At 35.5% G+C, this 16500-nt stretch overlaps 1 protein-coding gene across 3 annotated transcripts; it reads right to left on the bottom strand.

Moving 5' to 3' along the window:
* Positions 1 to 3760: 3760 nt before the first annotated feature.
* pde9ac (phosphodiesterase 9ac) lies at positions 3761 to 16362 on the bottom strand. Of its 3 annotated transcripts, none has more exons than XM_067365275.1 (20): positions 16294 to 16362; positions 13096 to 13166; positions 12862 to 12939; positions 12725 to 12768; positions 12527 to 12581; positions 12353 to 12423; positions 11036 to 11123; positions 10807 to 10888; positions 10625 to 10699; positions 10448 to 10534; positions 10239 to 10343; positions 10069 to 10151; positions 9715 to 9871; positions 8011 to 8124; positions 7196 to 7300; positions 6987 to 7115; positions 6787 to 6882; positions 6472 to 6493; positions 5191 to 5268; positions 3761 to 5008 (listed from the first exon to the last, which is right to left on the bottom strand). In XM_067365275.1, coding segments are annotated over exons 1-20 (1611 nt in total). In that variant the 3' UTR covers positions 3761 to 5006. The 3 variants fall into 3 exon arrangements, with proteins under 3 accessions (XP_067221376.1, XP_067221377.1, XP_067221378.1); XM_067365276.1 differs by having other exon boundaries at positions 5191 to 5262; XM_067365277.1 differs by lacking the exon at positions 6472 to 6493.
* Positions 16363 to 16500: the final 138 nt, after the last annotated feature.

The raw sequence follows: 16500 nt of genomic DNA, 5'->3' as shown, positions 1-16500 counted from the left end.
TTTTATCCCCTCACATTTTCATTGTCAACAAGTCTGTTGTTGCTTATGTGACAAATAAACTTTGACATTTTGCCATAAAATGTTTCCATTTAAAGCCCAATGTTTTGAAAATATGACACTTATATGACTTATAGCTGTTGTCACACTATCCTAAAAACCATAAAAGGGATTCATTGGTGGAAATACCCCTAATTAGTAAGAGGGATTTGGAAACATGACAAAAAAACAGCGTAGCCCTTTAAAGAGAATCCAAATCACTTTTAATTAGACTTTACTGTTTACATCACATTGGCCACAGTGACACAAAGATGATTTAATCTGTTTTGGAAAAACGCTCCAGGGAACTTATCTCCAAAACACTTTTACTGACAAACACGGCTTCAAGTTAGACGTTGGACTGATAAATGGTGATAAGGGGCAGAGAGAGAATTTTACTCGAGTCAAATTACCAGGGGGCCGTTCTTCACATAGATACTGTGAGCTGGTTTCCAGTAAACTGTCTCTTCAACATTTAATGAATTGTTTAAATGTACAATACCATTCAAACGTTGGTTTAATTCTTTTTGAAAGAAGTCTCTTCTGCTCACCAAACCTGCATTTATTTGACAAAAATACAGTTAAAATAGTAACATTGTGAAATATTATTACAATTTAAAATAACTGTTCTCTGTTTGAAGATATTTTTATTCCTGTGATGAGAAAGCTGAATTTTCAGCATCATTACTCCAGTCTTCAGTGTCACATGATCCTTCGGAGATCATTCTAATATGCTGATTATCAAGAAACTCAGGGGCGTAGCAACCGGGGGGGACACGTCCCCCGCACTTTTAGAAACAGGTGATTCTGACCCCTGCTATTTTTTTTTTTTTTTTTTTTTTTGGATCCAGCGTGAATATTTCCGGCAGTGTTCTCTGATTTGTTACTTAGATTTGAGTGAACTAACATTCAGCCAATCACAGAGCGAATCATCTCTTGGGCGCGTCTGCTATGAGCTTCAAATCTCTTGTTGCTGTTGTGAGTTTTCGTTCGTTCATTCACTTTGCTATTAGGCCGTCTGGGATAAAATGCACCCCAGAAAAAAGCAAAGGACGATTACATCCTTTTTTTTCAAACACACACTGTAAGTATTTTACAGTATGTCGCAATGACACGAATCACGCGATAAAGTTTTCATGTTATGATTTAAACTACTGTAACGTCAAAAGACAACAGAACCCGTATGGACCTCGTCACGTCGCGCCGGATTCAGTGTGTTAAATGCTCTCCTACTTGTCGCTTTGTATAAAAGCGTCTGCTAAATGAGACGTAACAAATTATTAGTTTCTGCTGTCTTTTGTTGCCGTGCTGCTCGCGGAGTAGAATTATCCTTTCACAATAAATCACATTTGTTTTGCACCGAATATCTTAAAATACTTTATCAAATTTAAAATATATATATTTTTTATACTTTATGTAAATATTCTACTTTATGTTCTAACTGGTCTGTAGGAAAGGCAGGCTGTGACGTCCAAAATGTGTACAGGTGAGATTTGTATAAAAAAAGCAGATTGACTATTTTAAGGCAGTGTTTTCTTAATTGGAACTGCTTGCCAATATTTTAAGGAATTACACATCAATTTAATTCCTTAAAACAAAAGATCAACCATCAATCACCTTTATGTATATAGTGCTTTTAATAATACAGATTGTGTCAAAGCACTGAATCAAATAGGAGAATAGAGTAATTTATAATGACAAGATTAAACACTGAATTTCCAGTTTAAGGCATTTTATTATTGAATGCAGAGACGTCATTGTCTAGGTCAGCTCAGTTTAAATAGGATCTGTGTAATCAAATCAACGATAATCACTAGGAAAAAAAGATAACATTTTCTATTTTATGTTCAAACTGTTAAATAAAATTAGTTTTATGTATAAAGGCTGTGTGTTCCAATAGTGTTAACTACTGTATTGTAGGCTATTTATGGGTTGCTAAATATACATCTAATGAAAAACTTGTTGAGTTGTTTAACTATGGAATATACTATTTAGAATTTATTATTATGAACATCAGCTTTGGGTCACATCACCATACAGCTGTCCCCCCCACTTTTAAAATGGCTGCTACGCCCCTGGTTATTAATATATTAATTAATGTTGAAAACAGTTGCTTCATATTTTTGCGAAAACTGTGACACTTTTCAGGATTATTTAATAAAAGAACAGCATTTACAGTATTTAAAATAGAAATATTTTGTAACATTACCACCACCACTTTTGATCATTTTAATGTATCCTTTATATATGCATGTATATATATATATATATATATATATCTATATATATATATATATATATCTATATATATATATATATATATAATATATATATATAAAAGGATACATTAAATTGATCAAAAGTGGTGTTGATAATGTTAAAAAAATTACAAAATATTGTAATTTTTACAAAATATTTCTATATAAATATATAAACAAAATATTTCTATATATATATATATATATATATATATATATATATATATATATATATTCAGAAAAGTATTAATTTCTGTTATTTTGCTTTTTATTACATGAATTTTACAAATGATATTATATTATCATAATTAAAAACTGAAGCATTGGCAAAATTAACAAAATTAAAAATAATTATAGCCTAGGTCTATATATTTCCAGTTCTAAATTAAATGGTACAAGCAATATTACATTTAATAAGATACAATATGTTGAAAATATTAAAGTGATCTGTCAAAAAAGATATAGTAAATGTAGAAAATGGTGCCATATTCTACAATACCAACACAGTAGGTTTATTATATGACCAAAAACCAGGCGTTTATATGTCTGGGTGTGACTTTTTTTTACCGTTTTAAGTTTCTACTCTTGAGAATTTTTCTTTTGTCATGTAATTGTTCTTCTTTGAGTGGTCTGAGTGGAAAGCACAAAAGAGCTCTTTAGAGAAATATTGCCACCCTGTGAACAGTCAGTAAAGCACAGGCCACACAAAACCCGAAGATGATAGAACTAAAAAAAAAAAAAAAAAACATCTTAATGGGTCAGTCTGCGCCTTCAGGGTACAAAACAACTCAAAATTATTTTAAACCCTGTTTTGTTGATTCTTAATTAGTATGGGAAGGATAAAGTAATGTTGGGACTTTTTTGGAATATGTAAAGGATACTTCTTCCACTCGAGAGCGATCAAAGTGTATATATATCTTGCATGTAGCTAAAAGCAAGGGTGTGCCTGGATGCATTGGAAGCAGAATGAGCGTTGTTTTGATTCAAATAAATGATTTCATTTCTCTGAAGCGGGTGATGAAACAGACTTTGATAATCTGTGAACTCAATATGTCACAGTCGAGTGGAGACAAAGCAAGACATGCCAGCAGATGGATAACTGAAAGCTTAAATTGAGGCTCATTATCTAATAGAGGCAACAAGATGAAGAAATTCATATAAAATGATGCTATTTATCATGAAAACAAGCCAAAGGCACAAACATATCCAGCGTCTCCAGTCGGGATGGAAAAAGCGTGACTTTAAAAACAGGTTCAGACGTACATGTTCCAGTCTGCGCACCAGCAACAATGACAGACGAACTGCACTATGTAATTTGTACATGTACATTTAGGGTCATGTGACTCAAAACCAAGCCTATTTACATACCACTTTCCATTCACCTCTTAAAATCTGCTTTAATTGATAGCTTGCAATCACAAACTTCACACCCCAGTCCTGTTTCTACAAGTTAAGCAGCCCTTAGCGAAGGAAATATGCCGTGATCTCCATCCATCAAAATGTGCTGATCTATAGACGAAGATGCCAAACACTGACAGTGAAGCATATGAATGAAATGATGCATACAGGCCTAACCTTGTCATAATAGCGAACACATGTGACCTCCTGGCAAGAGTTTTTATTACCACGTTGATAAAAGGAGAAAAGAACAGCCCTGCTAAAGAACAGCCAGGAGGCAGAACTCCCACAGACTTTATTGTCTTATTTTGAGGAAGTATTAGAAGCAAACCAGAGTAAATAGGATACAGAGAACAAAAAAAAAAAAAAAATGGTGAGAACAAGGCGCCACAGGTTAGAAATACTGAATGTGGTTAGAAGTATGACTTCTGGTGTTTAAAATTAAAATTCTGCAATTTATGTTATGTCGCTCAAAATCTTTCTTATGCAGAACATAAAAAAAGACATTTTGAAAGATGTTTTTGTTCCATACAATAAAGGTCAATAGGGTCCAAAACAACACTGGATCCCATTTTTCAAAACATCTTCTTTTGTGTTCTGTAGTTATGACATTGAGTAAATTATGATAGAATTTTCCGTTTAATTGTATATTTTATCTGGATGTTCTAGTGGAAATGCATTGATTTCAAACCTCAATATCCAAATAAATAACACATCTAGTTTGGAAACTGAACCAAAACACTGCAAAAGGAGTTCTCGGGTATCCTTAAAATCTGATATTATGGTTTCCAAGTGGTATTGTGCTCACCACAAAACCGCCTAAAATGTGAACTGGTATGTTCTAAAAGGAACTCATGAGAGAAATAGTTGACAAAGGAACAGTATCATGTCATGCTGACCTTTTATAATCATCAAAACACATTTTTAAAAGGCACTAGTTATGGTTATACGTCATGTTGTAATCTGGTATCTTAATTGCTTTGGGAACGCAAAACGTTCGGATGACTACATACTACGTACATGCAATAGAAATGCATTTTTTTTCTTGTTGAACACTGTAAATAGAACAAAAAACCAAACAAACAAGATTAAAACTGAAGTAATGAATATATGCCCATATCAGCCGAAAAGGCTTTAAAACTGATTGATGCCAAAAAGAAAGAATCAGACTGGCCTAGCAGTCTGTTGGCAAATGGAAGCGACTCGTGATTTCATGAGTCGATCAGGTGACCCATTTGATTCAGTGGTCGTCAACACCAGCCCAGTGTCTCACAGATCCTCACACTGGAACTCTGTCCACAGTGCAGATGGGTCTCCTGAAATTACACATGAAAACACATCAGACCATCACCAGAGCATCAAAAACACAGATTAGGAAGATACCAGTTTAATGCAAGTAAAGCGCGTAATAGTAAAATGAATGGCTTTATATGGAAAGGACAAAATACTGCACTCAGTGTATAATGTATCAAGTCAAAGACTTGTAGCAAATACTTACACAGTATTATTACACTCGCAGAAGAGCTTATTTCTTCTTCCCTCCTAATGACATATTTTCTGTTTTTTTCTTCTGTGCCTCATTGAACAAAAACCACACCTTTATGTTAGCAAGATGGGACTATACAGATAGTTACATACATTTGCATGTATATTTGTACATACAGTACCAGTCAAAAGTTTGGAAACATTTCTATTTTTAATGTTTTTGAAAGAAGTCTCACCAGGGCTGGATTTATTTGACCATAAATACAGAAAAAATAGATATATTGTGAAAAATTATTATAATTTAAAATAATGGTTTTCTATTTTAATATACTTTAAAATATAATTTATTTCTGTGATGCAAAGCTCAATTTTCAGCATCAATACTCCAGTCTTCAGTCATATGATCCTTCAGAAATCATTCTAATATGATGATTTATTGTCAATGTTGGAAACATTTGTGCTGCTGATACTTTTTCAGGATTCTTTGATGAATAAAAACTTTTAAAAAGTACAGCTTTTATTTAAAATAGAAATCTTTTGTAACAATATACACTATCGTTCAAAAGTTTGGGGTCAATATTTTTTTTCTTTCTTTTTTTTAAAGAAATTCATACTTTTATTCAGCAAGAATATGTTAAATTGATTTAAAAACAGCCATAGTAAAGACTTATATTGTGAGAAAAGATTTCTATTTTGAATAAATGAAATGAATCCTGAAAAAAGTGTCATAGAACATATTAAGCAGCACAAATGTTTCCAACATTGATAATAAATCAGATTTATAATAAATAATAATTTAGATAATAAATCTGAATGATTTCTGAAGGATCATGTGACACTGAAGGCTGATGAAAACTGAACAAAAGCTTTGTATCACAGAATTAAATTATATTTTAAAGTATATTAAAACAGAAAAACATTTTAAATTTTAATATTTCACAATATTTCTGCATGCAGGCTTGATGAACATAAGAGACTTCTTTCAAAAACATTAAAAACAGTAATGTGTCCAAACTTTTGACAGGCACTGTACATTATATACAGTATATATATATATATATATATATATATATATATATATATATATATATATATATATATATATATATATATATATATATATGCACCCACAACCACGTGTGCACACACATTCACAAACATATTACTGTTCAAAAGTTGTTGTTTTTTAAGAACCTAATATTTTTTTGAGCAAGGATGCATTAAATTGATCAAAAGTGCCAGTAAAGACATTTATAATGTTATAATATTTTCAAATAAATGCTTTTCTTTTTACCTTTCAATTGATTCAAAGAATCCTGAAAATATTAAACAAAAAATTAAGCAACACAACTGTTTTCAACATTAATAATGATAAGAAATGTTTCTTGAGAACCAAATCAGCATGTTAAAATGATTTTTGAAGGATCAAGTGACAATGAAGAGTGAAGTATAAGGAATAAATGAATTTTGAAAATACATTAAAATAAAACAATTACTTTCAGAATATTACAGTTCTTACTGTATTTTTGGTCAAATAAATTCAGCCATAAGAGACTTATGCTCAAAAACATTACCAGTAAACTATAACTATGAGCGGAGGAGCTTTTACCTCGGTCATGGCATCATCAATTTGCTTCAGCTCCTCATAGTGGTCCCGCGAGTCTCTGAGAGGCTGCACCATAATCTCTTCAATCTGAGGGAACAGCTGAGAGGAACATATAAGGGTGAGTAAATGACAGAATTTGGATTTTTGGCTGAACTACTACTTTAATGTTTGAATGAACACCAAAGATTACTTATTTTGCCTACCTTCATGACAGATTCAAACATGGGGATGAGGACAAATTTAATGAAGCCGATCTGGGCTGTGGGCTTGGTGACTTTGTCTCGATCCATGAAAGGTGCCACAGGAAGCCCCTCGGATTTCTCTCTATCACTCTGAACAAAGACAAGACAGCATAAACAAACCCACCTGTCACTGTAGAGCAATTACAACACAAGATGGAGAGTCAGCAAACCTGCATGAAGTATTCCTCCAGCAGACAGTCCACCCACGGCTCTGCCACCTCTGTAGGCCGGACTTCATTGGAAATGTCACAACATTTGATAAGGACCATCTTCAACTGAACACATGACAAACAACAAATCTTTACTTTACTTGTCAAACTTTACTTGTCAAATTCATGCTATACCCCTGGTGGAAAACATCTTTCTACTGGTCTTAGCAGGTCTAGGCTGGTCTTAAAGCGGAACTCAGTAAGATTTGTGAAGCTCCCCCTACAGGTTCCTTCAGTAAATCACACTATTGTAAATATTCCAAGTGCAGCTCTGGACTACAACGACTACAACGCTCACCAGCGCAGTAGTTTTGCAAATACAGTACAAGAAATCTCTACGGAGGTGGGTAATTTTCGAAATTGTCTAATATATACATTGTTTTTGAATTACCGTAAAGCATTTTGTCACTCTCGCGTGAACGTGAACATGAGGCGAGATTGTGTCGGGTCGGCGAAGCTCAACTTGCAAGTGCTGTTTTCTGGCGTAGACGTGCCAGAGGGGGTTAGTGCTCGCCTCAAACACACCACTACAAGTCAATTAACCATCGTAAGGACTTAGAAAACTATTTATGATGGTAAAAAAAGTTAACTAAAACAGTTCTACCAGTCTTGCCAAACTGGTGTTATGCTGGTGTAGCTTTGACAAGCAGGTCTCTAAAGTCTTTACAGCTAAAATGTACTCCAAACCCCTCTAAAACTGACCAGATAAATACAAGAAAACCATCATAGACTGGTTTAAGATGTGTTTTTTGGCAGGGAGGGTGTACGGTACATACGCAAGTCACATGCTCCTCATTGGTGAAGTCAAAATTGTCCACTTTGTGCTTGAACGAGTCCAGAATCTCGCCATGCCTGGCCATATCTGTGGCCAAAATCAGTGTGATGATAGCCTGCCAATACATTGTCATATAATAAACACACATATAGAAATTCCTTTAAAATATAATATTTACTGCAAAACAATATCATACAGGTATAAATTCCTTATGAATTGATTATTAAAGGTGCAATATGTATTTTTTCGTCCGCTAGAGGTCACCTATTCAAAACAAAGGCGTAGCTTGATGACGGCAAGTTTGAGCGAGGAATCTTGGGACATGTGTGGTCTTCACCTCACAGCCGGTGGAAAAAAAACCAAAACGATCACATGAGAATGCGTATCAATAGTACGAGTTTGTAATCTCGTAGAATATATACGCCAAAATGAGTTTTGGCGTGCTTATGGTACGCAGTTTTTCGCGTGCATATGACACGCACTTTATGGCGTGTATATGATACGCTCTTGGTTAGGATGGGGGTGGGGGAGTGGGGGGTTCGTACGTATAATACGCCATAAAGTGCGTATCATATGCACGCGAAAAACTGCGTACCATAAGCACGCCAAAACTCATTTTGGCGTATATATTCTACGAGATTACAAACTCGTACTATTGATACGCATTTTCGTGTGATCGGGCTCAAAAAAACATGATAGGACTCGGGAAGAAATCATGTTCATAGATGTGATTATTAACGTTACTGTAGTATGAAGCAGAGCAGGACCGAGTGTTGTGGGAGCTGAACGATGCCGCTGGAGCGATTGCACAACACGCCTCACGAGCAGCAGTACTTTTATTATGTCACAGTCGCCGGCGCCGCTTCCGATTTTCCGGTCATGAGTTTGAGGTAACACAGCTCTGTTTATCATATTAGATACATTTGAGTGTGTTGAAAATGATTAAGGTTACTCTGTGCGTTTGCTCAGCGGCTGCTGTGAGACACTTGTTGCACACTGCAGTAAGATAGATCGATTTAAGAATATCATATTAAATGCTGGATGGCTTGTGTTGATAAATGGCAAGCAATTAATTTTAAAACATATTGTATGATGGAGAAAATGCTGTATTACTGTTACTAAAAATAAAGCTGCATCTGTTTATGCTATGTTAGCTACTTCACAAAATAGTGTTTTTCTCTGAGGCATGATAAAGCATGGTACTCGCAAAAAATCAAGAAAATTTGATTTAAACAATAAGACTAAACGTGTTGAGCTATATAACAATAATTTGTTTTCTGTCTATAAACGTATCAAAACAGATGTTCCCTTGTCTAATAAAAAGCTTATGTACAGTTATAGTTGCAAACTCTATTTCCACATCCCTACACTATTCTGATTGAGATTCATTGGCCAAAAAAGAGAAAACACAAAGTAAACAAAGTCAAAGATGAATTTGACTAATAACATTATTTATTTCCTTTTTTGTATCACAATGTCATTACTGCAAATTCTTTTGACTATGATAATTATGTAGTAAAAATTTATAAAAACACAGAGCTCAAATTAAAAGAAGTTCCTCTTTTAAAAAAGGTGTCTTAAGATCTTTTTTTTTTCTTTACATTTCATTTACTACCCTATGTCTCACATTTTTAAATGCAAAAATGAATTCTGTGTGAACGGGTCTTAAGATTGCTTAAAAGGGCATTGATATTTTGTGCTATACCTGTCGGATCTGTTTAAAGGCCTCTGGGTCCACGTTGGCAAATATGTTACACTCCGGCAATGAAAGTATCTGGAAGGCCACAGCGCAATGGTGATTCTCTAGTGGCGAGATGTCATTGTAGCGCACTGCCAACTCAGTGCGAGCATTGATTTGATACCTGCATAAGAAAAGCCAGTGAAAGCGCTAGATTACCTCGTCATATGTCATGGGAATGTTTACTAAGATAAACAGCACAGATATAATAGGACTGTAAAATTGTCATCATGAACGTGCAGGCAAATACCTGAGTACACCTGTATGTTTTTTTACAAGAACTGACTCGAGAGCATAATTACACAGAAGCGAAGATCTTACGTGTTGTTGTATCCAGGGTGGTCCAAGTCGTGACACACGGCAGCAGTCATTAAAATGCCCAGATCTGTCAGTGTGAGCTTTTCCTGTGGGCCACACACACACACAGGTTTCCACTTTTACTGTTCCACAGTAATTGCTCTACTAATTGCTACGTACGTAAAAGTTCTCACCTGGAGGTTGCAGAGGTGGATCATGCCATACATCATCTGACTCACGCAGAAACAATGGCGAAAATTATGGAAAGGGTTGCTGCGGTAATTTTCCTGAATGCCCAGCTGAGAACATATAAAAAGAATCGCGAAGCTGTTAAACTGGAAAATTCAGTAGAAATCACTATTTTTGCACCCTTTCATTTATACAATTATACTAATTTTCTTACCAGCCAGCGTTTGAGAGTAATTGGGTTCATGTTAAACTCCTTCACAAGGCCTAAGTCATGGTACATGTACTCCAGGCAGCTCAGCATCTGATGAATAAACAGTAAACTATGAAAAAAGAGCACGTATGCATCATTTCACTTCGAAATGCACAGTATATCCCACCAAGTTAGACTCACTTCATTGTGCTCCCAGTGCCAAACATCAAAGGTTGGTTTCTTCAGTGCTTCAATGGTCTCCTGAGAGAGTGTGTACTGGGGAAATCAAGACTAATAGAGATTAATACCACATAGAGAGAGACAAAATGTTCTCCCGCAGGGCCCATAATTCAATCAAAGCACGTCATAAAACTTTAAAGCACCTTTGGGTAGCTGGGGACATCACGTCTAGGAGTTAATTTCTTTCCGTCGTCTGAGAAATTGTATTTGCATGGACAATTCACTCTAAAAGGAGATCGGTGGATTAGTCATTTAGATACATTTATGTTTCCAGTTTGGAAAAGAACCGCATGATGGTGGCTCTAGATGGATAAGCGGATAGATTGTCACGCTTGCTTTGATTTTCTTTGGAATATGTTTTCTTTCACTTACCTTCCTCCTGCTCTGGACGTCATCTCATCTCTCAGTTTCTTCAGGTCGTTTTTGCACTTTTCAATCTCCACGACCTTCAACCCCTCCACTGTAGAGTTGATCAAAATAATAAGAAGCGTGTGCTAAGATGTTTGTAGCCAAGCTGTTTTTTGCATTGCTATGCAGTTGCAGATGTTTCTCACATTCCTAGATTAAAAGAGCCCACCCCAAATCTTTATGATATTTGCGTCCATAGATATGTCCCAGGTTCCTCCCCAGGATCTTCAACAGAAGCATGAAGGCTTAGAAAAGTAATATCACAACACCTCAAGAAGCTGCATAATTTGAGGTATAATTATGCATATTGAAGTTAAATACCTAGGGTGAGTTTAAATCCCTAACTTTTGCCTAGCTTTTTGTTCCAATTTGCAGTCTGGATGAGTCAACGACAGTTGCCAAATAAGCTAGTCTACAGATTTTAGACAGTTGACATATTTGAGTTAATTATATAGTGTTTCACGAGTTCATTTGTCCATATAATCTTAAAGCTATTAAGGTTAAATGCATTGGGCTTGAGTAAGCAGCAAAGATGCCTAAATTATGTTGGTGGAGTTGGGGACATGGAGGGATGCCAAAACAGCTTATGAGAATCATAATTCAGAAACTTGGCGAAAGTAGTAGGTCATCTAGGTACTTTTTTCGAATACTGTTTTTCGAATGATATGTATTCGGACATACTACTCTGTTGCAATACTGTTTTTCGCATTCTATATAGTAGGGTTAGGCATGCTTTCGATTTTGCATTGTTTTCATTTCTCATGCATCTCCTAGCAACAAGGTGCGAGTTTTTTTTGTGTTCCGAATGATTTGAAAGTCTGGAGTTTTCAGGCCTGTAGATTGTTTGCTTTGTTCCAAAACAGGGACTATATATATAATTAAGTTAGAGCGGGAATCAAGGCTTTGTCGGAACTGCATTCTTGCAATGCACATAGAAAAGCAATTACTTAACATTTTAAGATGAAGAGGCACCCTTTGGTTTTAAACTAAGGGAGAAAATGCACCAGGTTCCGAAACAAAAGCTCAAGCTTGAAAATGGTCAGCTTGAAACACAGCTTGAAAAAAGCTCAGGTGTGAAAATGCCCTGTGTGATCCTCAGTTGTTTACTGTATGACATCCAGTTCTTTCTGTAATCACTTACAATATCGGCAAGTGAATGATTCTTGGTGTTTTAAAACCTGTTTAGATGTTAACATTTGTGTAGTATATTCCAGACTTAACTTTAAGTCTGAGCAAGAAAAAAATAAGACAAAAGCAAACCATAACATTGTCATTACATACGTTCTACTCTCTTCTCCAGCATAGCCAGTCTGTTGGTCACTTCCGTTTTCAGTTCGTTGATCCTGAACGCTCTGTAGAGAGAAAAACAAAAAAGATTTGCCTGCTGTTAGTACAGAAACATTACGGTGATAAAGATTCATCTCCAGCCCATGGGAAAACAAACATGTCCGTTACCTGCTGAACTGCTCTGCTACCTGTGAGAGCACATTCTGAAACATATCTTCCTTTTCTGTGGAGTTAAATACACAGGCTATAAATCAAGGCAGAACAACTCTTGGCTCGAAACATTATGAGTGAATGTAGATCTAAGATACTAAAGGTTATAAATAAGAGTCAAACACTGCGAAAAACAACAAAAATAACGCATGTTACCTCCCAGCTGGCCGGTAGACAAAGGAATGACTTTGTACAGGGAGCTAAAAGGACAAAATGGGATTATTAACTGACAGATCAAACTGAAAATTAACATAACTGCTTATACAAACAACAAGGGCCAGGAGTTGTTTTACTTAGGGGTGTTGGTGGGCATTGTGGGATCGATGGACACAAAAGCACCTTCAGGGTTTACCATCATTATAGCAGTGTTCCTAGACAGAAGAAATAAAAAGAGAAATAAGCTGGATTTATTATGTTAACCACTGAACATGTTGTCCACTACAGAGAACCTCATTCTCAACCACTGCAGGTTTGCAAAATGGATTGATGGAGGTGTTGATTAGTGGTGATATCAGTGATATACAGACCTAGGGATGTTGGAGGAGGAACACAGCAGTTCTTTGATATCACATGGGCTGCAGTGACGACTGAAAAGTACCTATGAAGGACAAATAAGGGTGTGTTTGCAATATTATGTCTGTATTTGTCATCATACCTGTACAACAATGAGAAAACGTACACTACAACGCAACTCAAATATGTATCTTGAGATAAGAATTGTGAAATGTTATTGAAAATGTTGTGGGATTTTAAAGCAAGTAACAGTGATTAAATATCTTTAACATCTCAATAGGCAGCATGAGATTAGATTGAGACTGTGGCTTAGAGGGATAGTTCACCCAAAAATGAAAATTGTCCCATGATTTACTCACCCTCAAGCCATCCTTGGTATATATGTCTATCTAATTTCAGACGAAAACATTTAAAAAATATCCTGGCTCTTCCAAGTTTTATAATGGCAGTGAATGGGAGGCGTGATTTTGAAGCCTAAAAAATGCATCTATCCATCTTAAAGCTTGAGTTTGTTGCCCAGCCCTATTTGTTAAAATCGTGAGAGGCGTCTAAGCTTAAGCTACTCCTACATCCTACATCGTACATTGCATCAGGGGTTACTCTTGCGGCACAAGTCGACTTGCGCAATATGCACACAGTCGTCTGCTGGAAGCTAGTTATTTTAGTATATAAAGTTTTAAATATGGGTATTTTTCTTACAAAAACTCATTGCTTCGCTTCAGAAGGCCTTTATTAACCCCCTGGAGCCATATGGATTATTTTTATGATGGATGGATGCATTTTTGGGGGCTTCAAAATCTCGCCACCAATTGGAAGAGCATAGATAGAGATTTTTGAGTATATCTCAGATTGTGTTTGTCTGAAAGAAGATAGTCATATACACCTAAGATGGCTTGAGGGTGAGTAAAAAATTAGATTTTTGGGTGAACTAACCCTTTAAAGGGATAGTTCACCCAAAAATGAAAATTTGATGTTTATCTGCTTACCCCCAGCGCATCCAAGATGTAGGTGACTTTGTTTCTTCAGTAGAACACAAATGATGATTTGTAACTCCATACGTTGCTGTCTGTCAGTCAAATAATGCTAGTGGATGGGAACTTCTACTATAAGATTAAATAAAACATGCACAGACAAGTACAAATTAAACCCTGCGGCTCGTGACGACACATTGATGTCCTAAGACACGGAACGATTTGTTCAAACGATATGTCCAACTGTGTTCAACATTCGTTTAGTGAGGTCTGATCGCGCTCTGACAAAGGCAGTGATGTCTCGCGCATATACTTAAATGAGTGCTAGACATCACTGCCGTTGTCAGAGCGCGATCAGACCTCACTAAGCGAGTTGGACATAGTGGTGTTTTAGAGGTAAAAAAAAAATGATATAAATACTGTTCGGTTTCTCACACAAACCGATCTTTTCGTGTCTTAGGACCTCAATGTGTCGTCACGAGCCGCAGGGTTTAATTTGTACTTGTCTGTGCATGTTTTATTTAATCTTATAGTAGAAGTTCCCATCCACTAGCATTATTTGACTGACAGACGGCAACGGTTGGAGTTAAAAATCATCATTTGTGTTCTACTGAAGATACAAAGTCACCTACATTTTGGATGTGCTGGGGGTAAGCAGATAAACATCACATTTTCATTTTTGGGTGAACTATCCCTTTAAGTTTCTGCTTCTCTTGTTCTTTCATTGCCAAAACATTCTTATAATCTGACATGTATCTCCTCTCCATGTATAGACTTTTACTCTTTACACTTTACTCAAATTTGCAGACACCAGTTTGCAATAAAAGTCAATACTAAAATAAAACTTAAGTCCAAATCCAAATCAAGAGCCACCTCTGAGCAATGAAATGTTCTTTTGGGATTATACAAATTATGAGAGATTTAAAATATATGTTTGAATTTACATCGTTTAACAGTTTGGGGTCATCAGGTTTATTTTGAAAAATGTATATTTTTATTCAAAGGGACACATTAAATGGATCAAAAGTGGCAGTAAAGACATTTATAATGTTACAAAAAATTCCATTTAAAATAAATGCTGATATTTTGAACTTTATATTTAATGAAATAATCCTGAAAAAAAATATAAAGGTTTCTATGAAAGCAAAGCATTAAGTAATAATGTTTCTTGAGCAAAAAATATTTCTTAAGGATCATGTGCCACTGTAGACTGGAGTAATGGCTTTTTGATCCAATAAATGCAGCCTTCGTGAGAAATTTTACAGACTCTAAACCATTGAATTATTGTGTAACTATTAAGAATAACTGGAAAATGTTACATATTCTAATGGTTTATTTATTACTGATACATTCTTTTAAATTAATCTATTATTAAACAAAAATTATAAAATGACTAAGAGAATAATGCATTGTGAAAGGCAGCTGTGGTAGACAGGCTCAGATCCCCAACAGATCCTGTACTACAGTAAACATATGCCACTCTCAGTGTCTACTTGGTCTCTCTGAGCTCTTATGATGTTGTGTGAGCTTCAGGATGAAGAAGTGCTGAAATTGACACATGCATGTTCTGCCATTTTCCCTTTTTATATTGTACAAACTGTTGAACCTCCTACATTTTGTGACAAAAAAAAATCTTAATGATTTCAATTAATCAATCATGATTGTATGATTGAGCATCTGTGAGTTCCATATGTGGAACAACACTCTGTAAATTGGGCTTAACACAACCATTAACAGCTCTTCAGTCATTCTCTAGAAAACAACAGGTGAAAACATTAGAAAACAATATGTCAAGTGTCACAACAGCATGCAATGTCAGTCACACCTGCGGAACACGCCAACTTCAGCTTTATTTTTAACCTGTGCACACTGATCTCCCAGCACTCCTCTTGACAGATTAACTAGTACCATGTCAAACTGCTTATTATCTTGTTTTAAAGGCTTTTCAGGTCAAAGATAATAGTTATAGATCAATACACCAGCCAGGCCCATATTTGGCCTTTTCAAGTCTTGTCAATGGATAATAAACAATTTTTTTCAGCATTTTTCACTAAATATGTGTTCTTTTAATTTTAGCAATTTTGTGTACATTCAATAACAATGAACAGTCAACATTATATTGGTTTCACTATTGTCAATGTAAAACCCATATGGTCAGCCACCAATAGTAATCTAAAATCTCATGACTACAACTAACTTTGTTTGAAACATTTAGTTCATTAAAACATTGAAGACACTCACTTTCTGCACTTTGCCATCTACATCCAAATAGACAGTTTTGGAAGTGTAGGAGGAGGAGCCAGAACCCATGCTGACAGGATGAACTGTCCTGGTACCCCTAACCAGGAGCAGATCCACCAAGACCAGCTCTAATAAGGCCCACGACAAAATGTCCTCTGCAAATAAACACATAAAGAATGACTTTCACATCTACAGTAGAGTGTTTTT

Source organism: Chanodichthys erythropterus, chromosome 17 (assembly GCF_024489055.1).
Source record: "Chanodichthys erythropterus isolate Z2021 chromosome 17, ASM2448905v1, whole genome shotgun sequence".
Classification (NCBI taxonomy): domain Eukaryota; kingdom Metazoa; phylum Chordata; class Actinopteri; order Cypriniformes; family Xenocyprididae; genus Chanodichthys; species Chanodichthys erythropterus.
The sequence above is the reverse complement of the archived record's forward strand: the minus strand, read 5'-3'. Positions and strand labels throughout refer to the sequence as shown.